Source organism: Choloepus didactylus, chromosome 15 (genome assembly GCF_015220235.1).
Source record: "Choloepus didactylus isolate mChoDid1 chromosome 15, mChoDid1.pri, whole genome shotgun sequence".
Lineage (NCBI taxonomy): Eukaryota > Metazoa > Chordata > Mammalia > Pilosa > Megalonychidae > Choloepus > Choloepus didactylus.
In genome coordinates, this window is record NC_051321.1 from 18,253,868 (window position 1) to 18,280,229 (window position 26,362).

At 33.6% G+C, this 26,362-nt stretch overlaps 1 protein-coding gene across 2 annotated transcripts in view; it reads right to left on the reverse strand.

The window, feature by feature from the left end:
• Positions 1-26,362, reverse strand: part of ATRNL1 (attractin like 1) — a 1,027,996-nt gene that overhangs the window by 741,226 nt on the left and 260,408 nt on the right. For both annotated transcript variants that reach the window (XM_037804686.1, XM_037804687.1), the window contains one exon: positions 23,746-23,900. In XM_037804686.1, the coding sequence (XP_037660614.1) occupies positions 23,746-23,900 (155 nt within the window). The remainder of the gene's footprint in view (positions 1-23,745; positions 23,901-26,362) is intronic.

Consider the following 26,362-nt stretch of genomic DNA (forward strand, 5'->3'; position numbering starts at 1 on the left):
ACTTATGACACATACAGTATTATGTTGTAAAGCTTTTTATTACTATAAATGACACATTTATTGCTCTTCAACTTGCTTTTAACATTCGACTCTTTGAGATTTATATATATATGTGGCACTATTGTTCATTTACACCATGTTATAGTATTCCATTTTATGATTATACCAAATCATATTTGTCCATTAAATTATTAATATCTGTTTTTCTTTTCAGATTTTTACTATCACAAGCCATGTTGATGTGGTCATTGTTATACAGATATTCTTGTGCACATATTTGAGAGTTTCTTTAGGGACATTTCTAAGAAAATTACAAGGTTTAAGAAAGGGTACAATTTCGATTTACTAGACTTGGCTAAACTGATCCCCTAAACAACTGCATTGACTTACACTCACACCAGTAGTGTTAAGGTTCCTATTATGCCATATTCTTTCCAACATGTATCTCTAGCTGACTTTCTAATATTTACCAATCTGATGACTGGTTTTATTTTGCATTTTTCCAATTTTTGGTGACATCAAGCAACTTTCACTTAAAGAAGTCATTTATTTTTACTCCTATGTGAAATTATTGTTCAAGTCTTTTGTCCATTTTTCTAATTGACTTTTGTTTTTTTCTTAATGATTTAAAAATCTTTAGTATAGATACTGGATACCCACTTTTTGTTGGGAATATGCATTACCATATCTTCTCTTATGCTGTGATTTGTTTTTTTCACTTAGTTTATGGAGTCTCATTCCACAGAAAGTTTGGATTTTAACTTGGCCAAATTTATCACTTGATTATGATCCTAACTCAACAAATGTAAAGATAATCTCTTAAATTTTTGCTAAAGCTTTAACATTTTGGCTTTTATTATTTTGGTTTACAATCCATTTGAACTTACTTTGCATATGTTTTAGGAAATTAATTTAATTTTTCCCATACTCCCAATTCTCCCAGAACTGGTTTGAATATTTATTCCTAACTCACTAATTTGTGCATCATTTGATTATTTATTATTGTTGCTGTTTGTATTATCAGAGTTCTCTATGGAAATAGAAGCAACAGGAGATACATGTAAATATTATGAGATTTTAAAAAAATTGTCTCATGAGACTGTGGGGAAAGGCAAGTCCAAATTCTGTAGGGCAGGCCACAAGCTGGGAACTCTGAGGAAGATTTTCGATGAATTCCCCAAGAGAAGCTGGCTGGCTAAAGTAGAGATGGAAATTCTCTCTCCTGACTTCTGAAATCATCACTTTTCATTTTAAAGCTTTCAACTGATTAGAAGAAAGGTCACTCATTGTTAAAAGCAGTCTCCTCAGTTGATTGTAGATGTAATCAGCTATAGATGCAATCAACTTACTGATGATTTAAGTCCACAAAATATCCCCACCGTAACAATCAGGCCAATGTTTGCTTGACTTAACAACTGGACACCATAATCTAACCAAACTGGCACATGAACTTATCACACGGTTGTTTTTATTTACTTGTTTTTAACTAAAGATATATATGTGCAAAGTTCAAAAGTCAAATAATCCTACAAGGATTATCACATAAAAGTCTACTTTGTCCCCAACGTCTATTCCCGAATCACAGAAGTAAGCCCTTTTAATTCAAAATAAACAGCTAGAAACAATTTATTCTTGTATTTACCTCCTTATTCTAAATAGCTTGCTTAGCACTCACTTTTAGATAATATCTATTGATTTCCTTAATTTAAAGAAGATTTAGCTCTCTCACACAAATACACACACACTTCCCCTCCCCCATCCTCCCAGTATATTTATAATTTTGTATTAATATACAGTATTATTTATTATTCATAGCTAATCCATGTAATATAGTATGATATTTTTATTCTTGAACTTTTTACTTACCACACAAATCATTTTTGTCATTTTTTCCTTCATTTTGTATGTATCTACTGCTTTTTCATCTCCAACTCTTCACCAGAAGTGTATGTCTCTTCTCAATATCTTCTAATACATCAAGTTATCTAACAGCTGCATTTACTTCTTGAAGATATCCCTCCTGAAATTCCATCTTTCTTCTTCAATCTGAACTCATTACTCTCTGGGGCTGCCGCATCATTGTAAGGATTCTCTTCACATCTCCCACCTATTAGATACTCTATTTCTTAGATTTCATGTGTACCTAATTTTAATTATTTATTGACTCTCATACTTCAGTAGGAGACATAATTCTAAAGCTTCCTAAGTGTACATTGGAGGTAAATTTTGAAATCTTACAATTCTAGAAATGACTTTATTCTACTCTAAGACTTATATGATGGTCTGATTGAGTGAAGAATTCTAACTTGGAAAGCATTTCCAGACATCCAAGGTATTCCACTGTTTTTGGCTTCTAGAATTGCTTTTGGAAGTCCCTATGCTACTTTGATTCCTATGATTTATTTGCTTTTTTTTTTTTTTTTTTATCTTTCAAGAAACTTCAAGGGTCTTTTTTCTATCTCCAGTTTTCATGATGGACATTGTTGTGAACCTTTTTTGTATCCAGTTTTTCTACAGCTCACTGGGCTCTTTCATTCTGAAAACTCATGTACTTCACTCCTGGAAAACTTCCTTTAATTTATTTGATAATTTCCTCTTCCTCTAAATTTTTTGTTTTGTTTTTTATTTTAATAACTCCTATTACTCAGACATCACATTTTCTGGAATAATCCTCTAAATTTCTTATCTTTTATCCTGTTTCCCAGCTATACTTTGTCCATAATACCTTTAGGAGATATTCTTGATTTTGTCTTCAAATCGTTTCTTGATGATTGAAATTTCCCAATTTTAATTTCCAAGAGTACTTTTTTGTTTTCTGCATTAATAGGCTTGCATTCTTGCTTCTTGAATGTAGCATCTTCTGTCCATAGAGATAAAATGTGTGATCTCCTCCCTGCATTATATCAATTTCCTCAAATTTCTTTCTTCTTTTTTTGTTTGTTTTTTGTTTTTTGTGCTATTTGTTTGCTGCTTTGCTCAAATTTAGTAGCTTTTTGCAAAATGACTGCCCATTCAAAATTAAGGGTGAGGCACTAACCTAGCTAATTGAAAATTTTGTGATAGAGCAAGACACATTGACTGTTAGGCTTCCGATCAGTTAGCTCCATTCTAGCAGGAGACTTCTAAATATACTTTGTAGGTACTTTCTTTTGTGCTGGTCAGAGTCCTTGAGGTAAATCCTCCAATCTCCTACCTAGAAGCTATAAATCTGGCTAAAAGCATTCTTGGAACTAAACTGAATAAGGCAGCTAAAAGATTAATTCTTAATTATGTATACTTTCATTTAATCACACTGTTTTCAAAATGGTATCTATACCCTTAGCCATGTTCTGATAAGCTAAATACAGGGCATCTTGGTTCAGCTTCTACAGAGAGCAAACTCTTTTTTTCCATCAGAGTGGAAGAGGGACTAGATACTCAGCTGCACAGAACACAAAAGAGGATCTTGGATTTAACAGCTAATTCTATAAATTTTTAAACAAACTTTCTCTTTTCAGGCCTAGAAGTACACCTATTTTCAGAAGACTTGATAACTCTAATTTCTGAGATTTTTTAGCTTCTATAATACAAATGTTCTTCTTCATGGGTTACTGTCAGATTTCAGCTACCTTAGGTCTTCCAGGTCAGTTATCACTTGTTCATCTGCTACTTTCTAACTTCAATATTTTTATACTTCTTTTCTCATGTTATCATCGTCCTTATTAATTTTTGCCTTTTTATCTCTTTACTGGTGGTTCAAGTGGAGTTTTAGGAGACTGTTTGGAGTAGAAGTAAATACATGTTCAAACTTCTTAACTGAAAATCTCTCCTTTCTTTAAATTTCTGCCTCTTCTGCTTTCCAAATGGGAAGAATAGAAAAAAGAAAGTTAAAGAAGTGTTTATGCTTACAGTAGAGAGTAGGATGAGAATAGCCTGAGGGAAAGAACTCTGAACAAGAAATGGTGTCAAAAGTATACAGAGACTGCTGTACATTACTGGTGGAAATGTAAAATGGTTCAATCATGTGAAAAACAGCATGGCTGTTCCTCAAGAAGTTGGACATAGTATTACCATATGACCCAGCAATTCCACTCCTAGGTACATGCCCACCAAAATTCAAAACTAATACTCAAACAAAAACATGAACAAACATGTTGAGGACAACACTATACACAACAGCCAAAAGGTAAACACAGTCCAAATATCCACCAGTGGATGAACAGATAAACAAATTGTGGTGTAACCACACAGTAGAATATCATTCAGCGATAAAAAGGAATGAAGTACTGATGCATGCTAAAATGTGGATGAACCTTGAATACATTCCATTTATATGAAATATTCTGAATACATAAATCCATAGAAACAGAAAGATTAGTTGTTACCAGGGATTGGGGGTAGGGAAGAATGCTGATTAACAGTTTCAGCCCTGAGACCTCCTGTGGAAGCCAGAGTAATAGTAGTCTCAGTTTCCCCCAGGAAGAAATGCCCACTGGAATCCTGAGGAGCTGTTCAAAACGTATTTGAAAAAGTGGATTTGAGCGGCATGAGGAGCAAACTGTGATGAGCATGGCAATGCACTGCACAGACACCCCTTCAGGTATCTGTTACTAGGATTGCTATCAGTGGACAACCTACAGCTACCAGCCCTTGCAAATATTCCCTTCACTATAGAGAGCTTCCTCCCCCAAGGTTCTATCCTCCTTGGGGTAATTCCCACCCAGTGACTGATCAAGAACAGGCCATTTCATGCTGAGGGTGTACCAGTTTGCATATATTATATCCCTCAGAAAAAGCCAGGTTCTCTGATGCAATCTTGTGGGGGCAGACATATGAGTGGGGATTAAGTTGGAATGTTTGGATTAGGTTGTTTGCATGGAAATGTGCCCCACCCAACTGTGGGTGATGACTCTGATTGGATAATTTCCATGGAGGTGTTACCCCACCCATTCACAGTGGGTCTAAATTAAATCACTGGAGCCATATAAATGAGCTAACAAACATAAGGAACTCAGTGCAGCTGAGAGTGACATTTTGAAGAGGAGCTACAGCCAAGAGGGACACTTTGAAGAATGCCCAGGAGCTAAGAGAGGAGCTGAAGATGAGAGACAGTTTGATGATGGCCATTGAAAGCAGACTCTTGCTAGGGAGAAGCTAAGAGAGGACAAATGCCCCAAGAGCAACTGAGAGTGACATTTTGAAGAGGAGCTGTGGCCTAGGGAGAAATGTCCTGGGAGAAAGCCATTTTGAAACCAGAACTCTGGAGCAAATGCCAGCCACGTGCCTTCCCAGCTAACAGAGGTTTCCCAGAAACCACTGGCCATCCTCCAGTGAAGGTACCCAACGGTTGATGACTTACCTTGGACACTTTATGGCCTTAAGACTATAAATTTGTAACCAAATAAACCCCTTTTTTTAAAAGCCAATCCATTTCTGGTGTTTTGCATTCTGGCAGCATTAGCAAACTAGAACAGAGGGATAACTACACTCAACTCCAGAGTTCCCCATGGGGTTGGCTGAGGCTATTAAGTCTTCCTTTTCCTTGTGCCCAATTTGGACCACCTCCTTTCTACAGGTGTTGATAGTCAGGGTCTAATAAGTATTCAGAACACTAAATTCCATCTCAAAGTTTGCCATCCAAAGAACCCAAACCATGACGGGGTTGTTTGCTACTAAAATATAATCTAGCCCATTCTGACTGATACAAAATGTGAATTTTACTCTGCAATCTCTTGCAAGAGCTGGTAAATTGTTTTCACTCATAAAATTGTTTAGGAAGAATAGAATTTAATCTGCAGGGGTATTAAAAGCTAGTTTGAGATAAGTACTTTTGCAGCTATAGACACAGCACTTCATGCTTGCTGGTTTTCATAGCTGACCTACAGGTCTTCTCTACAGAATAGGAAGTGGAAAAGACAGAAGCAGTTGTTACAAGTAGTCTTTTCACTTATCCCTTCCAACTTTTTCAATAACTACTGAACAGAAGGTTGGGCTAGATAAATTCTGCTGCTGAGTTTTCACATTCTTGATCAAGACTTTCTGAAAAACAGATTGGTTTTCCTGTAAGATATAGAAGCTATCAAATGTCTTAAAACGCAATACTATATTAATATAATTTGTTTACATGTAGCCTACTACCATCCTTACATTGTAAATGCTTACATTATTAATCTATCCGACTGCAATCTATAATTATATTTCTTAATAAGAAGAAAATATACTTCTGGGGCACTCAGGTTATTATAGTTCATGAACACTTCAAGCCTAGACAAATTAAAGCAAATTCCACATAGCTATTGATGTCATAAAAACTGACAGACTGAGAGTATCTTCTTGACCAAAAGGGGGATGCAAAATGAGACAAAATAGTTTCAGTGGCTGAGAGATTCCAAATGGAGTCGAGAGGTCACTCTGGTGGACATTCTTATGCACTATATAGATAACACCTCTTAGGCTTTAATGTATTGGAATAGCTAGAAGTAAATACCTGAAGCTACCAAACTCCAACCCAGCAGTCTGGACTCCTGAAGACAATTATATAATAATGTAGATTACAAGGGGTGACAGTGGGATTGTGAAGACCTTGTGGAGCACACCCCCTTTATCTAGTGTATGGATGAGTAGAAAAATGGGGATAAAAACTAAAGGACAAATGAGGTGGGATGCGGGGATGATTTGGGTGTTCTTTTTTCACTTTTATTTTTTATTCTTGTTCTGGTTCTTTCCGATGTAAGGAAAATGTTCAGAGATAGATTGTGGTGATGTATGCATAACTATGTTATCATACTGTGGAGAGTGGATTATATACCATGGATGATTGTATGGTGTGTGAATGTATTTCAATAAAACTAAATTTAATAAAAAAAAAAAAAATTGACAGAAACACCATTCCATACTAACAGGAAAGGAACACAGAAATAAAGACCAAAGTAAATATATAAATAAATAAATAAATAAAAACTCTCTGGAGTACAGATCAAAAAACCTATGATACAAGGTGCTATATATTAATTTACACACTGCACACTAATAGACATAAGATCAAGAAATTGGAATCACTATTTTCTCACACCCATGTTTCAATAACTGGAATACTGTACTGCCAGAACTATTTACCCATGAGGTGCCACACAATTTTATTTAAAAACAAGCTAAAATTTATAGAATGGTTTTTGTTATACATAACAAATGTACAGGTAAAAAATGTACATTTGTTGGCTAATTTTTCTATAAATGCCCATACTTTCCATGAAAATATGCATCTGTAATACTTTAAGTTCACACATAAAAGATTCTTTGAATATTCCTCTTGAAAGTCCAGTTAATGAATGATTCTTAATTGCATAGTTGAGATACACAAGAAGGACAGGTTTTGTGTCTAGATGAAAGCTAAGTAAGCATGTGGGTGCCAAAAGGTCCTGCAACCTCATTATTGGGTATATACTTGGAAGAACTGAGAGCAGGGAAACGAATGGACACTTGCACACTACTGTTTATGGCAGCAGTATTCATGATTTGCAATCGATGGAGGCGGCCTAAGGGTATATCAACTGATAAACGGAATGGTGAACTGTGGTGTATGCATACAATAGAATATTGTGCAGTTGCAAGAAGGAATGAAGTTGAGAGACATGCCACTAGGTTAACGGATCTTGAGAACAGCATTTTGAGTGAAATATGACATAAAAGAAACGACAAACATTATAATGCCTCACTAATATGGACTAATTATAATGTATAAACTCTGAGAATTGAATCTTAGAGCACAGGTTTTGAGGGGAATGTTTATTGTAAAGTTCCCTAGATTGTAAGCTCTTACAGCAGTCACATCTATTTCTGAGTTGTAATGGTTATCTCTAAATTGTGAGATGCTGAGCTCTTTATGTATAACTTGTTCAGTCCCTGGAACTTCGAGTATTGGTGTGGCACCTGAGACTCAGAGTTAGAGTTCAGTAGCTATGAATGTCAGTATTACCTCATACAGCAACTTTTAAAAAAGCTGAAAAAGAGCTTAGACTGCTATTGGAGATATGAATGAAGAGGATCTGGTTAGGACCAAGACAACTTCAGGCCAAAGGTAAAGGACGATATTGACTGTGTTTTAAACTTTCAACTTCTGTGTGAAACCAAGGGAAGGGATATTTATTTGGTACAGGATCTATATTTTCTGTAGCAACTAAATAATTTAAATTGTATGGTCAGTTTGTTCAAATACCATAATTACATGGAACTTTGACTAGGAAGTGAGATCTGGTAGGTTTGTACAGGTTAGTGTGAAACCCTGATATATCCCAAAGTAATTTGGGCAGAGAATAAAAATGTATTTCCAGGGCCCCCCTGAGGAACTGGGGAAAAGTCCAGAAATATTAAACTTCCCCACCTGGGGAATTACTGATATTTTCACAAGCATTGGGAACTACCAATTTACTAGGCTGAGCCCTTGATCTTGGGGCTTGTCCTTATGAAGCTTGCTACTGCAAAGGAAAGGCTAAGCCTAGTTATAATTGTTCCTGAGAGTCTCCCCCAGAGAACCTCTTTTGTTGCTGAGATGTGGCCTTTCTCTCTCTAAGCCCACCTGGCAGATAAATTCACTGCCCTCCTCCCTACCTGGGATATGACTCCCAGGAGTGTAGATCTCCATGGCAACATGGAACATGACTCCCAGAGATTAGCCTGGACTTGGCATCGTGCAACTGAGAGAGTCTTCTTAACCAAAAGGGGGAAGAGAAATGAAACAAAATAGTTTCAGTGGCTGACAGTTTTCAAATGGAGTCAAGAGGTCATTCTAGAGGGTATTCTTATGCGCTATATAGATATCCTTTTTTAGTTTTTAGTGTATTGGAACAGCTAGAAGGAAATACATGGAATTGTTGAACTGCAACACAGTAGCCTTGATTCTTGAATACAATTGTGTAACTATGTAGCTTACAAGGGGTAACTGTGTGATTGTGAAAACCTTGTGGCTCATAATCCCTTTATCCAATGTATGGACCGATGAATAGAAAAATGGGGACAAAAATTAAATGAAAAGTAGAGGGAGGTGGAGCGGACGGATGTTTAGGTATTCTTTTTTACTTTTATTTTTATTCTTATTTTTATTTTTTTCAGGGGGTAATGAAAATGTTCAAAAATTGATTGTGGTGATGGATGCACAACTATATGATGGTACTGTAAACAACTGATTATACACTGTGGATGACTGTATGGTATGTGAATAAATTTCAATAAAACTGAACTAAAAATATATTGAGTAACATATGTTCAGAAGACAGAACAATAGATTATGGATGATAGATAGGGAGGGAGGGAGGGAAAGAAAGAAATGGTGGTGTGACAGGATGTTAAAGCTGGTGGATCAGGGTATCGGGGGAGGGGGGTCGGGGTATGCTGGAGTTCTGTGTATGGGGTTTGTATTGTTTTTGCAACTGTTTCTGTAAGTTTGAATTTATTTCAAAATAAAATTTTAAAAAAATATATATTGAGTAAGAACATTGAAATTAAAAACTAAAAAAAGAGAAAAAAAAACTAGATGGATCTAACAAAAAATTCTATTAACCATTTAGATACTTTGGTAATAGGAAATCAAACTTCTGGATGTTGCCAAAAACCTTTTCCTACCTGCCCCCAAAATGATGGTGCTTCACTGGGTTTTGTTCCTACATCAGAACTTCTCTATTATTCTAAAATGTGCACACATTCCCTAGGGTATCTCAGTCATATACATGGCTCCTCTCAGAATTTTGTTTCCTGGCTAAAAAGCCAGAGGAATTAGTGTAGGCAGGGTGGATATCACAGAGCAGCAGTTGGTGGCAATAGTTAACTTGAACTACAGTGGCACCGAAACCAAAAGAGCAAAGTCTAACTCAAGGTTGCCTAAAATCAGAAAGCTAGAGAAATAGCTTATTTTACAAATTGTTTAGCAAAATAAGAAAAGTCTGAAGCAATCAGGACAGCCTCAGCAGACACAAGAGAAATGGAGTAATGCCTCTGGCAAAGACGGTTCCTGAAGTGTGGTACGTGAACAGGTTATTTTATTTAAAGGCTCAGGTTATTATCATAACCATATTTTCATTCAAGATATTTCTTCAGAGTATAATAGGTCTTTATAGTCTATCGCCCACTGGACACCTCTGCCTAAATATTTTGTTTTGTTTTTAACTATTCCTTACAGACATGGGTTCATGTTCATCTTTTATCCAGCCACTTACTTTTCTCACTTAACACTATAGTTTATGCAAGTACATATTGAAATCTACTTCAGTCTCTGTAACTCTTACATAATATTCTGTAGAATATATTCTATAGATTCCAATATATTCTGTAGATTGACTTATTATAGTTCTTGGTACTTTCTATAAAATACAAATCTGATCAGGAGTTATGCCATGAGGTTTTGCTGACCACTCTAGAAACCTCTATCCCCTTATTCTGCCTTATTTGATTTTCACAGCAACAATAATTTTATGGCTCTGTAGTATAATTTTTAGTTTATTGGCTGTTTCCCTGCTAGGAGAAATGCTCCGTGAGGACAAGGATTATTTTTCTTTTTCACCATTATCTCTAGGACCAAGACCAGTGGCTAATTTGTACACAGTAGAGGTTTGTTGAATGTGTGGATGGATGGATGGATGCATGCATGCATGCATGCTAAGGCTCTGTGGAGGCAAAATATCCAGCTTAATGAAATTCTTTTTCATACAAATATTTTCCTTTGACATAAAAATCACAGTACGTAACCTACTATTAAACATTAGATTAAAAATTATACTTTAAAAGAATAATATCCACCATTAAAGTAAATCATTTTAATATTTCCTTAATGTCTAAGCCTATAATAGTACAAAAGCTTTAACTATATCATATTTAATGTTTTCAACAAAAGAAAAACATAAATGCATATTTGTAATAAAGAGGCTCTTACATCAAGATGGCTGTACACTGGTTTTGTTTTAGACAGGTTTAGATTGTCACCCTAGTGTTCTCATTTACTGGTTGCATCAACTTAGGCAAGTTCCTTAATATTTCTGAGCCTCAATTTTCTCATTTATGTAATATTAGCTTATTCATAAGATTGTTCTAAGGATTAAATAAATAATAATTAATATAAAACACTTAACAGTAACTGACACAGAGTGTTTAATAATTGCTGTTGATATGCTTCTGAGAATTGCTCTTAGAATTTGCAAACTACGTGATCACTGAAAACCATTATACTTACTATACCTCTGAAAGAAAAAGTAGCAATACTGTGCACTAAGATTAAGATAAAAACAATATTATATTTGACCCTCAAAGCAACCTAACCCTATACACATTTTAATACAGATATATGAAATACATTTTTAAAACTTTGAAAAGGCATTACTCCTAAATAACCTATAAATTCCTGTGCAACACTTCCTAAGCATTATATTAAATGTGGAAGATTTAACATCTTCATCTTAACCCTGAATTGTTAAAATATTTTCTTCCTCTTATAAACACAATTTCATTTCATTTCTTTCTTTAATTATGTCTTCCTTTTCTTAAATCACTAGGAAGTCCACTGCTACATATTATGACATAAAGATTCATAATGTTTAGAATTTCAAAAATCATAAATCTGTAGGAAAAAACATACTCAATTAAATTTCATTCATAATGTATTTTATGGCAGGTGTAGCAGACAATGTACATATAGCCTCTCACTCTCAGCTCTGTTACCACCAACACCAACAGAGTTGCACAATTGGTCTATGGCCAGGTCATGCTGAAAGTGCCAGAGAATTAATATCCTCAGAATCATCCCTTAATCAGTACAGATACAGTTGGTAGATGCATACTTCAACTTCTTCTCTCTTCTGCAGGAACAGTGCTGAGAAATATTCTACATGGTCTCCAAGAGTTCCTAAGTGACTTTAACCTCCAATTGTTCAAAATAGTAGCCATCTAGATAATGCATTCTGTACTGAGTTCCTTCGCTTTCCATTCTCGCTTTATACCCTTCCGACCACTAGTGTTTACTCCCAAATAAACTATGTGCACCTTGTCTCATTCCTCAGGGGAAACCCAACCTAAAAAAAGCACATCAAGCAGTCAAAATATCATTAAGGTTTGGCACAAGATAAAGTTATTTTCCACATCGTCCCTTGCAGAGTAAATATTCCTTCAGTAAGCTCATTTAAAAGCTAGGCTACTCTCAGAAGAACTTAAAGCAAAATAATTTCAAAATATCAAAAAAGAAATAAATTTTAGTCACATCTATAACATCCACAATAGTTTATAAATCTAGCTCCTAAGGAACTATATAACAGCATATTAAACCAAGACCCTTAGAGTAATGAATATAATATTTCAAGGTGTGCTAATTGTCAAAGAAATAGCCGATATCCTATGCTACATTCTTCAATCCGCTTGCCCAACTGGAGAATACAAAAGGGTCAAGAGATTAAAAGACAGAGGATTTTGAAAGAAGGATATATTTGGAGAAAGTTGTGCCATGAGCTCCCCAAAAAGATGTATGGGAGGTGCCACTTCCTTTACCTCAAGTCTGGTAAGGGTGGTTCCAATGGAACCACTCAGAGAACTTTGAAATGCATGCCCTTTTCGTTGTAGGACTCCACGGAATAGGGACTGACTCCAACCCAGGAAATCTAGAGGGAAAAAGAAGAGCCAACTGCTTTAGTGGCAGAGCAAGGAGAGTGCTTATGCATTGACATTGGTCTGCATTTCCATGATTTGCTAGGACAAACAATATATAAACACTAATTTTGGATGTGGGCCACAAGGAATAGAGAGCCCATATGGAGTAATCTCAGATCCTGCCCAAGGGGATTACCTGAAGGGTCAAGGAAGTCAACAGAAAAAGCCTGGATATGTACTACCAGATACCAATTAAACAATCAAACCCCTGGAGGTAATTTAATATTACATAGAATTCAACATTTTAATTATCAAATTGAGACTAGTTTCCTACCCCAAAGAGTTTTATAATAGCCTATTTCCTATGTCCTAAGAAGTTAATAAAGGAGAATATCATCCTGTCCTTAAAGAAAACACATAAAACTACTAAACCTAAAAATCTGAAAAAGTCAACTATACTAAAATTAAAAATTTATGTCCACCAAAAGATTTCTTAAAGAAAGCAAAAAGGCAAGACACAAATAGGAAAATATTTGTAACATGTAACTAACAAAGATTAATATCAGGAATATATTAAGAACTCCTATAAATCAGTAAAAATAATTAACAACCTGTGGCAAAAAACAGACCCTTACTTGTCAAAATCCCCTTTACCCTTCCATAGTAATATAATTTAAGCTGTGCATGTATCTGAATAGCTAAAGGCTACAACACCCAGTTCCTCTGGAGCTAGACTAAGTTCCTACAAAAAGAATATGAGTAGAAGTGACACATCTGACATCTGCCTTGTTTGCTATAAAAATTGCTACTCTAGACTTAAAATCTTTCTCCTTCTTATGATTTAGAACACAGATGTGTCTGCCACACAGCTGTGACTACACAGATAAGGACAACATCCTAGGGAACGGCAGAGCAACAAGATACAAGGAACTCTGGTCCCGGAATAATAATGAGCAGAGCTGCCCTGGCAACCTGCACCACATAACTTGAAACTGTTACATGAGAGGGAAAAAATAGGGTTCTCTATTCTAAACTGCTTTAAGATTTTTAGGTCTCTGTTACAGAATACACAACAAAATACTAACATGGACAAAACACATAAACAAATATTTCAAAAAAGGACCGCAGACTAATAATCACAGGAAGAGAAGCTCCATCTCTGTATTCAAAAAATGCAAATCGAGATACAGTAAGATCGCTTTACACTCATTTAACTGGTAAAAGGAAAGAACTATTAAATATCAAGCAATGGCGAGGATGCGAATTAATGGGATATATTATATATTGTGCTGTGAGCATAAAACGAGAAAAGACTAGAGGACACAGAAGCAAGTGAAGAGAACCACACAGGTAGATTTAAATAACTAATAAAGTTCTTATGTGGGTAGTATATTACATTGTTTTGTTATGTTATGTTAATTATATTATATTACATTATATATTATTAGATTAATTATATATTTATTAGATTCACTATATATTTAGTATATCATATATTATTTAATGGGTATTTGTTATATTATTTAACAAAAATAAATTATAAGTAAATATTATATATGAATAACTAATAGTGTAAAAAGCCATGCATAAACCAATCATGACTAAACCAATTCTATGCCCTTGAGGTTTGTACACACACATATACACACCCATTTACACATACATGGTAAGCCCTGTAGACTTGAGCCTATAAACATAAGGATGGTACCCAATGCTTGACCAATAAATGGTCTTCTGTCCACCATTGAGATAGAGAATGCTGATTGCCTAGTATTGATGGTAAGGTTAGTGGAACCCTACCTTTTGTATATTTTTATGTCTACCTGTAGAGTAAAACCTGACCTGTTGTGTGACTTCCAATATGATCAAACACTTCACATAGCAAAGTCAGGAAGGAAAAAGATAGTTTGTAGCCTGAGCTCAACCCAAAATAACAGGTTCCTTCTGACTGGTCTAGTCTCCAAACTAAAACCCTTGAATGTGTTCCATAAACATAGTCTCACGGACAAAACAATTTTATCCTTGATTTTGCTATGCTCATGTTTGAAAATAAATCATGACATTTTAAATATGATAATTATGTGAGGAAGATGCTCATGTCAACCATGAATAAACTAATGTAAAATTGGTAATGTTGGTGAGTTTTTCCTTTAAATACTTGTTTTCTGTGTGTGGATGTGAAGTTTGACTCCCTTGCACTCTCCTTTGATAAATGCTCCTATCTCAGTCTTCTGCTGACATACCTCAAAAGAACCTTTTATACAAAATGTCCAAATCATCTAAAAAGTTAAGACTCCATTGAGTCTTCTAAGAGTTTTATGAAATATTTTATGCTTAGTAATAAATGTTTAAATAAATTTGTCTACATGAGTGGCAGAATTTGGTAATAGACCTGCTTTCTAATATACCAAAAGAAAACTTATAGTTGGACAAGGGGAAACTGGCTTAGGTCAGTTCATGACAAACAAAAAAACAGAAGGCTGAAATAATGAAATAACAAGAGTTATAGATAGCACAATATATTTTTCTAAAGAAAATTAAAGGAAGTTAAAAAAACTATCATGGATGTTAATTCTGTTGTTTGAATGTAATATGGTCTATACTTTAGGAATAAATTTACTTAATAGTATTAGTAATATTTTTTCAAGTAGGTCATAAATTTAAAGTTTCTAAAGCAAGTCAAAGAGTTACCTAATGTATAAGCTTGAAAAAAACATTTTCAGATGTAATGTCTCATATCCTAATTTATGTATCATCATTACTTTATCATTGCAGTATAGAACCTGAATATTAAAACATATCCTATTACCCTTCATCTTCAAAATTGGGCTTAAGATTCAGAAATTATGGAACTGAATAATATTGCTTACACTTCATTCTGCTTCAAATGTCTAAACTAAATCCTCAGGACTCAAGTTTTAGGTGAGGTATTCATAAAGATAACACCTTTATTTTAAATTACAAGGGCCTATATATCTATCTTCCTTTGAAAATGATTGCATTCCCTAAGTTAAATATATAGATACTATAGTCAATGAAATTGTCTATTTTCTCTTTATTATATTTTCTACATTTCCTCCTTTTTTCTTTTGATTACGTTTTGTTTGCTGTCAATTTTAATAACTCTGAATATGATGTATTTGTATATTTTATATTAACTTTTGTCCCCTACTTTTCCTGTACATCTTTTTACAAATGTATTGTTTGTCTATTAGTTTATGGTATCATTTGCCATACAAAAAATGTTTAGTTGTTATGAGTTTTAGTATATCCTGTTAATATTTTGTAAACTCTTGGTTTCCAGTCATGGTTTAAAAGGTCACCCTATCCTTAGACTGTAGTCGTTTCCTAGATTTCCTTCTCAGATTTTTTTTTTGCTGCTTTTTTATATTTAAGTTTTTAATCCATTCATAATATTTTTTTTATGAGGTAGAGGTTTAATTTAATTATCTTCCAGAATCATAGCCAGTTGGGCCAGCATCGTGTTTTATTTTGTTTATTGCAGTAACTTATATAACATAAAATTTGCCATTTCAACCATTTTTTAACATTGTAATTCAGTGAGCATCATTTTAAAACGCATCTGCTGTTCACTGAACTACAACACCAACTTTGTCATATGTATGTGTGTGTGTGTTTGTGTATCACACATATAGCAGGATCTACTCCCTGATTCTTTATTCAATTCCATTATCCATTCTAATCAATACCTTATCAGATTGATTGTACTGGCTTTACAGAATGTTCTAATCTCATGTAAGGCAAGTCCTTCTTTACATGAATGAAGCTTATTTCATTTCCTTTTACACTTGCCATTTTGGGGTATTCTTCAAAACATACTTTTGTGGTCACTATTTTCTGATTAATTTTCTGGCTTGGTTAGAGCCATTTTTCAAGTATTTTCAGACAAGACACATAGGTTATATATTCTTTAAATTCTTTCAAACAAGATATTTCTCTCTTTAATCTTAGAGCTCAGGAATTTTACCAAGAAATGTCTAAGTTTCAGTCTTTTCTCTTCAATCGAAGTTCTTTCAATATGCAGACATAAGTCCTTCTTACCTTACAAATTTTCATCTATTATTTCCTTAATTATTGCCTCCTGAAATTCCTAGATCTATTTCTCAGATCTCATTTGTTCCTCATGATTTTCACCTCTTTGTATTTTTGGCCTGAACTTTCTTCAATTTGATCTTACAGTAACTAACTCAAGGCTCTCTTTCAATTCTTCTTCCAAATTTTTAATTTAAATTTTTCTATACTTCTGGAATCTCCGAAATCTTTTCCAAATGTGCTTTAATTTTCTGATGGCCACTTTTCTTCACCAGTAGCACTACATTTTTGCTGGCCTCTTTTGGGTATCCTTCCCATTCTTTCTCTCAGGCTTCTCTGCCCCTTGAGCTCCGCTAAATGACACAGGGCATTTAACTTATATTCACCTTGTTATTCACTTGTGCCTATATTTTTAGTTATTTTCAATCCATAGATCTTGGCAGAACACTTTTTAAGCCACATATTGTTTTGTGAAGTCTAGTTCAGTTGAAATTATATAATATAATCATAAATCAATTTACTAAGGCACACAAAAGTGTACCATGTTGTTATTATAAGTGAGGATGCATACTCAATCCCCCCAAAATTTCACTGTGTACATTCTTTTTACTGAATATCTTAGATAATAACACAAGGATCAAGAAAGCTTACCTGTGATAATCCATACATTATTAGTAAAGTTATTTTCTACCTTTTTTTATTTTAAATCTTCATTTTATTGAGATATATTCACATACCACGCAGTCATACAAAACAAATTGTACATTTGATTGTTCACAGTACCATTACATAGTTGTACATTCATCATCTAAACCAATCCCTGACACCTTCATTAGCACACACACAAAAATAACAAGAATAATAATTAAAGTGAAAAAGAGCAATTAAAGTAAAAAAGAACACTGGGTGCCTTTGTTTGTTTGTTTGTTTTCTTCCCCTATTTTTCTGCTCATCCATCCATAAACTAGACAAAGGGGAGTGTGGTCCTTATGGCCTCCCCAATCCCATTGTCACCCCTCATAAGCTACATTTTTATACAATTGTCTTCAAGATTCATGGGTTCTGGGTTGTAGTTTGATAGTTTCAGGTATCTACCACCAGCTACCCCAATTCATTAGAACCTAAAAAGGGTTGTCTAAATTGTGCATAAGAGTAAACACCAGAGTGACCTCTCGGCTCCTTTTGGAATCTCTCTGCCACTGAAGCTTATTTCATTTCCTTTCACATTCCCCCTTTTGGTCAAGAAGATGTTCTCCGTCCCACGATGCCGGGTCTACATTCCTTCCTGGGAGTCATATTCCATGTTGCCAGAGAGATTCACTCCCCTGGATGTCTGATCCCACGTAGTGGGGAGGGCAGTGATTTCACCTTTCAAGTTGGCTTAGGTAGAGAGAGAGGGCCACATCTGAACAACAAAGAGGCATTCAGGAGGAGGCTCTTGGGCACAATTATAGGGAGGCCTAGCCTCTCCTTTGCAGCAACAGTCTTCCCAAGGGTAAATCCTGTGTCTACCTTGTTTCTAAATAAAAATATATAAAGAGAAGTTCTAACATTTTCTTTTCATACCACTTTAGTGATCTGTGTGTGCAGAGAAAATTCCAGATAAAAATTGGGAAGGTGGGGCAGGCACAGAAAGAAAGAAGTTACTTTATTCAGAGGAAACTAAAGATATATTTTGTTTTCAATTAAAAAAGATATTTTATGAAGTATCGATGTAATATAGAAATGAATAACTTTGGAAATTTTTATTTATATAATGACTGAATAATCAAAATGACTAAGCACAAGGATGAATCTGTCCCAGATAGTTCATTTACCCCATAGGAGTATAATGATGCTTTATAGAATTCAAGAGTCCAGTCTATAAAAAATACCCTTCTAACTATATTTTGGTCATGTTTTCTTTCATTCTCATTTTAGCACAGCAATAGTTACACTAAAGATCACAACTATAACCAGCATTACTACATGCACAATAAGTGAATTAAATTTCATGGACATACTTTGTAAATTATACATAAAAATCCATTGCATTAAAGCATGCAAACATTAACAAAAATATATATATATATATATATATATAAGGCAATACAACTGAGTTCTGAGAGAAATCATACAATGAGAATAAGAATAATAAAGAAAAAGAGAAAAATACTGAACACTGAAATATGAAATCAATTAAACGAATGAGACAAAAACTAAACCTGTAAAGCAATACTGATAACATACAAAAGTATAAATAAAAACTTACTGTTAAAGTCAGCATACTAAAATAAAATAACTTAGGATACATACACAAGTAAAATTCAAATATATTCAAAAAATCCTGATTAACTCTAAATCTACTGACAAACTAATGTTCTTGAGTTTCTTGCTATGGTAACAAACATAATATGCCCTTTCCCCAACTAAAAGATCATTAAAATTTTTTCTGTTAAATCAGGAAAAATCATTATCATAGTGTAATGGTAGAATCAAAATGACTTTGAATTTAGACTTGAATTCAAGCTCTGAGTCTACCACCTTACTACCTGTGTGACATTGGGCTTTATCATGTAAATCAGTCTATTCCTCTATAAAATGAACATAATAAATACACACTACATATATATTATATAAGAATGACATTATAAAACATTTGTAAAGTGTCAAGCACTATAAGAAACTTCAACAAATGTTAGTTCTCTCTTTTCTCTCTTTACTTTACTTATTGGTGAAGAAAGGAAGAAAGAGAGAGAGAGACAGGCCAACAGAGAAAGAAAGGGCTATTTCTTCTACATAATCCCAGACAAGGATCCTTGAGAGAAGGATACAATAAAGCTTGAGACAGTCAATACAAGTTGGAAAACTCATTGAAAAAAATGTATAAATTATTTTAAAGGTTTACTTAACCAACAATCTCATTAGTTCAGGTGGCCAGACTAGTGGTGCTACCTTTTAAGAATTAACCAAAGACCTACGGAGATATCAACCAACAAAGAAAAAGCTAATAAAATAACCTCCAGAAAATGAAAATAATTATGAACATGAAGAACAAGCAAGTTGAATGCTGGGGTATCCAAGAAATTTAATAGATGATTTAATTTGAATATGATTTTGCTATGAAATGCTATGCCTTACAAAACTATATATATATTGTCCATGTATACATACATATTGCTCCACAAAGTTGTACAAAAATGTGTATGCTATGCTTCATAAACCAGATAAGTAAATTTTAAGGATATGACAAAGTACAACTCCACTGTATTATGTTACCCATAAAACATTAAAATAACATTACTGGTTCAAATATGAAATTGCTTTTCACAGTTTTGTTTACTGAGTTTTAAATAATCACCTACCAAGAAACTAATGTCATAAGTAAAACTCTTATGTTCAGACAATTTTTAAAACTTGATTATTGGTTCAATCTGATTTGAAGTTAGAGCTGTTCTGTTTTCTGCAACATATATTTCTGATACAAACCATACCCTCTACCCTATTCTGAACTAATCTAACTCAGGAAAGCACATTTTTCTGTTTGTATTATTTTTCTAAAGGAAAAAATATGATTAATGTATTTCTGACCTGTACTTCTTACTGAAGAATTATGACTATCATTCATAATTTAGAGCATCATAATTATATGTTAGGTCTACTGAGAATTCTGAAATATTCATTTGATTATTCTGACATATTATCTCAAAATTCACTTAAAGCATATAGTATGCTTCAATTCATGAAAACCTCTGACATTTAAACGTTGAAATCCTCACTCAAACCACTTAATAACAATTAAAAGATATTTTAAAAACATTTGAGTCGTTTTTTCACATTGACTCTAGAAAACTAACTTTTATGACAATATTCACTTTCTAAAATCAATTCGTTTCAAAGTATAAATATGTCTAATAACATGAGATCAACTCAGTGAGACATATTTTTCCATTGCATCTTTAGCCTTGCTGTTTACTAGAAGGTTATCTCTACCAGAAAAATCTTTTTAACCATCTAGAAAGTATTATGGTTGCTATCAGAAAGTAATAATAATAACAATAGCAATAACAAAAATATTAATAAAGCTTTAAGATTCTAAAATTTGACTTCAAACTACATTTGCAAACTAGAACATTAAAGAATATATCCTGTTATATGTTAGTCAATCCAATCTCATTCACCAGCTCTGGTTTTATTATCAGCTGCACTTGAGAGACTATTTTAAAATACAGATTTTTTAAAATATAGATGACCAATGCCTAATCTCAGAGAATCAAATAGAGGTCTTTTTTTCATGCAACCTTCAAACAAAATGCTTAAGTACAGCCATGTTTGAAAATCACCATAATTCATCTTCTACATCAATCATGGATAATATAATGAGAACTAGGAAGACAAGGTTATTTCCTCAAAAATGAATGATTCTTGCTGTATAAAATAAACTTCAACATTTTACAACCAAAATTAGGATTGGCACAAATGTTCCTATTTCTTTAAACTTCATGTAACATAAAGCAATCAGTTAGCAAATATTCAGATGCATTCCAGTTAAATATGCCATAAATGTCCTAATGAACTATACCAAAGAGAAAAAATAGCAACATAATATTTTTTTCAAAACATCTACTTTCTAGTTGGTTCATTATTGCATGGTTGTATTTTATTTTCACAAAAATATATTCCATAAGGAAAACAATCATTTTGGAAGACATTTAAAACCAATATGAAAAATACTTTCCCTGGGAATATATCCCCAAATTTGATGCTGCAAAACCAGGAGGATAAATACAGATTATTTGGGTGAACGTTTAATGGGAGCTACATAGAAATAAACAAATGAGATAAAACAAAACACTTTTATCCTTTGTTCAATTATATGGCTGCTTTATGCTTTTTGTTGTTAGTTTTAGCAGAGGGCAAAAAACAAGTCTAGGTTAAAGTATAAAACTGTTTAAAATATGTTCTTTTTTCTTCCCATCTTAACAGTTTGCTTGAAAATGATATTTGTTGCTATCTTTCCATAGTCTTAAGAAACAAACATTTCTAAACATAAGGCCTCTGGTAATAGTTGCCAGCATTAAGAGCATACAATGTATTCAACCAAAAATCTTTCAAGTGGAAAGTTTACCACAAGCCTTGGGAGTTACAAAATGGAGCTCTACCACTTACTTCTGCATGGCTTTGGGCAAGTTGCTTTTACTCTTGTCTGTTTAATCTTCTCAAAGTGAGGCTAATGATACATTGTTACAAGGTTGTTAGAGAGGTTACAGATACTGTATATAAAACCCATAGCATGGGGTACCTAACACTCAGAAGGCACTTAATAAATAGTAGTAACTGGAATAATGATAATCCAAACACAGACACACATTCTATGGGAAACTAACACCACTAATTTTTTAATCTAAGTAAGCTTTTCTGATACACAAATCTTGGACTAATATGACAGAAATAAAAATAAATTCCCAACATGTCAGCAACAAAATAGCCCAGTTTTAATTTCTTCATTAAGATGCAAGACATTGCATGGAAGCTACTTGAAGAATCTTTTGCAAAAGTTCAAAATCTTCACTGAATTTTTAACAATAACAAAAAAAATTTTACACTTGTCCTAGTTTTTTCCTAGAACTAAAAACAAACAAAAAACTTTTAACTACCTCCAGAGAAATGAACTCACTGTCTCATCACCATAACCAAAAAAATATTTTGACTGACAATGACTGATCATAATAAAGTCACTGCCAGGCTTAATTTAACCCATTTTTCAGGATCTTAGATACTGATTTATGAGCTAAATGCTAAAACAATCCCATTTTCATCACAAATCATAACTTCAAATTAATATTTCAAAAGATGAAGATTCATTTACCGAGGATCAAAAGATCCTAAAAACAGTGGATTCTTTTTAATGATTAATCACAGGCTGACAATCACAGCTTAGGGTTAAAATGTATGCTTAACTTTATTACTAGGACTTTCCTTCCAAACAAACATGTAACATTCTAAAGATCAAAGTGCTTGTCAATACTTAGAATTTTCTTTATACACTGCCATTTTAAAAAATTTCTGAATTATACTATGTGCCTTTATGATGTTTAAGAGAAAGGGCACACTTCTTACATATATTAAATGTTTTGTTCTTTGGCTTCTTTAATTTTTATTTATCAAAATATTTAACTTGGAATTTGATATATTACTTTATGTATGCCATCAATGAAAAGTTGCTCTTAAGTACTGCTAAATATATTTTATATATTAGCCAGATTGTATCTATAATATTATATACAGAGAAGCAATGTTTTCACTACAATGGTTTACTGGATGTCTAAGTTTAATATTTTGATAGATATATTCATTTAAATATTTAGAAATTGATAGGACTATTGACAGCATAATCAAAATTAAGTGAATTTTATAAATGCACTGTATTTTTAGCTCTCTTGAAAAAGCTGCTTTTTTAGTTACTTCCATTTATAGGTACTTTCTGGGTTTCCATTTTGTCTTAAAAACCTTATGCATTAGCTCTACTTTCTGAATACTCCTTTCATTATTTCTATCAGTTACTTCCATTTCTAGGTATTTTCTGGGTTTCCATTTGGTCTCAAAACCCTTATTGCATTTGCTCTACTTTCTGAATACACCTTTCATTAGTTCTACTAGACAACTATATCTACAAGTATACCTGACACATTTAATTTAAATGCATTTTTGCTCATCCCTACTAAATCAAAAATGATTGCATTCTACTATTTGTAATTTACATAATTTGGTAATTCTCCATATCTATGCATTATGAAAACTAATAAAGTAACAGTCAGACACAACAGACTGATATAGGTATCACCTAGGGATACAAAATACCAAAGCCCTCTAAAAAGGACATTCAAGCTCAGACTTCTCTACTACCCTGCCTCCAATACCAACTCACCTTAATACTTCTGTTTCCCTGGCCCAATACTATACTATGCCAAAATTAGAGAGAATTCCATTCATATTTCACTGAATTAATCTGTAAGATGACATGAACACATGCTATCAATAAAGGTATTTAAGAATCTCTATAAGAAAAATTTCTGATATTTCCTATTTTGTACAATCCTAACACATACATACCTATGTCATATGCCAGGAAATCGGCAGAAAAACATTTTGCACCGTTACTCAAGGAAGTGTCATTATGGGTATTTCCTCCAAAAATAAGCATAGCTCCATTGATAAGAACAGCTGAATGAAGGTATCTGGCAAACCCACTTTCTTTCAAAATAGTCCTACAGAATAAAATTTAAAAATGTATTACAAAGGATAAATAAAACCTCCCTGATAATATATACATAATTATATAAAGATCTAATTTGCTAATTAAATTTTGCCCTAGAGTTGTGAAAACACATGCTTTATTTTTTCAACAAATTATAAACTAACTCCAAACTTAAATATAAAAAAATTTTTTAAATTCATAGTACCTTAAAATACTTTGATGAAACAATATCAAACAGAGTTTTAATACTAATATGAATTTACAGTTTGAATTTTTTTTCATTTTTACATGTAGGAAACAAGACCCTTTAAGACTGCAAGACACCACCATCATTTTCAAACATCAAAGTAAATAAAGAGCTAAATATACTAAATTTATTCTGAATTCTATTCAGTTAAAACTACATAACTCATATTGGACCTCATAATAAACTCTAACTCTTAAGTATAACATTCATGCATATAAGTGCACATATAATAAGTCAACAATTTAAAGAATTTTCACAAAATGAATACAACTAAGTAAGCAGCACCTAGATCAAAAAAGGAAAACATTACCACTATTATGGTTCTGACAGTATAGATTCTTTTACCTTTTTTCTACTTTACATAAATGGAATCATATAGCTTGTAGTAATTTGTGTGTATCATCTTTCACTCAATATTGTTTGTGAGATTCATCCATATTGCCGTGTGCAGCTGAAACTCACAATTCATTTGAGCAAAACGTTAAAATTAAAATAAATATTCCTTTTATTCATTAAAGTGTTACTCTAAGAGATAATACTATAAAATATTCTCACAATCTTTGACCTGAAAGAAAGGGTATGCTATAAAGGTGCATGAGAATATTAATCAATTCTTATAATTACTCTAAATATATCTCATGTACAAAAGCAGAATTAGAATGTAACCATAGTAGGTATGCATAGTATAGTTAGTATGGTATATACAGTATCCTCAAGACCATGGATTATAATACTAATCAGTGCTTAAAGAATATGAGGCTGACTTCCAGAATGGCAATGTAAGAAGTTCCACAAATCCTCTCCCAAGAGAAAGTATAATAATTGGTAAAATTATTAAAAACATCCATTTAATGTCTCAGGAAATTGTACTAAGAGCAACAGCAAATGAAAAAAAAAATTATTCAAGGAAACTTCAAAATGTTGGTGAGAACAATAGGAGTCCCTGGCATTTTATCCATGACCTGCTTCCATCCTCTTTCCCCCATTCTCAGTTAAGTGTGACAGAAGTTCTATCTCAGGAGGGTGAATCCAAGAACACAGGGTTACTTTTCCTCCCAGCTCCTGGGCCAGGCCAACAATACATCACTAGAAGTAGGAAGTCCCCAGCACTTCTCATGCCTCTAATATCTAGGTTGAAGAAGTTCTATTCCAGGGAAGAGATCCTGAAAGGTGTGGGCTCTCCTCCTCCAGCTGGTCCCCACACATAGGATGGAAGCTCTACCCCAGGCAAGAAGGCTAAGAATCAACCTCATTCCAGCTCACATGCAGGGCAGAGGTTCCATGACAGAAGATGCAAGCTAAGAAGACCAGAGACTACCATCCCCATCCAGTGCTGTGTTCATAAAGCAGTAGTGTAAATCCAAGAGAAGTGGGCAACTAACTTCACCTCCAACTCTAAAAGACAGGCACAGAGATTTTGCCCAGGGAGACTGGCCAGCTATAAGAATAGAGATCCAAAGCTCTCCCAAGAGAACAGACTTTATATGGAACAGAACTGGGGAAATTCAAGCCTACTGACACATCAAAAACAATGGAGAGTTCTGTGGTAAGCTATTAAAAGAAGTCTAGTACTATATTGCATAATAAGGAAAGAACTGAAACTGTGGAACTGTAACCCATAACAGTTTTTGAAATTACCTATATAACTGCTTGTTGAGCTGTACATCAAAAGTTAACACCTTTTTGTATGAATGTTATATTTTACAATGATAGAAATAGCTGAAGTTGTGGAACTGTTACCCATGGCATTCTTTGAAATTTGCTCTCTAACTACTTGTTAAATTGTACTCTGAAAGTGACCACTGTTAAGTACATATGTCAAAATTCACACTTTTGAAAATGCATTAAAAATAAAAATAAATAAAAAATTTAAAAAAGAAGACTGGCAGCTTCATGAGAGGAATAAGCTAAACTGCAGACCAGCTAGAACTTTACCATAAAGAAGCAATGAGAATGACAACTATGAACATCCCTCTTGTGGTCAGAAGAGACTGGCCTCAAAGATTATCCTCTGAACAGTGGCCCAAATTGATTTGAATCAGACTATGAAGCAATCACTACATCAGAGCATTGTCAAGAATAACAGAGCAATCAGTAGGCAATTAAAAGGCTAACAGATGGCTGTGATATAAACAGAAACAGAGTTTACAGAGAGGCCAGAGAAAGAAAAAAGGAAGCCCTGATAAAACTACTGCCATTCCAGTATGGTTTGTGCATATCCATAA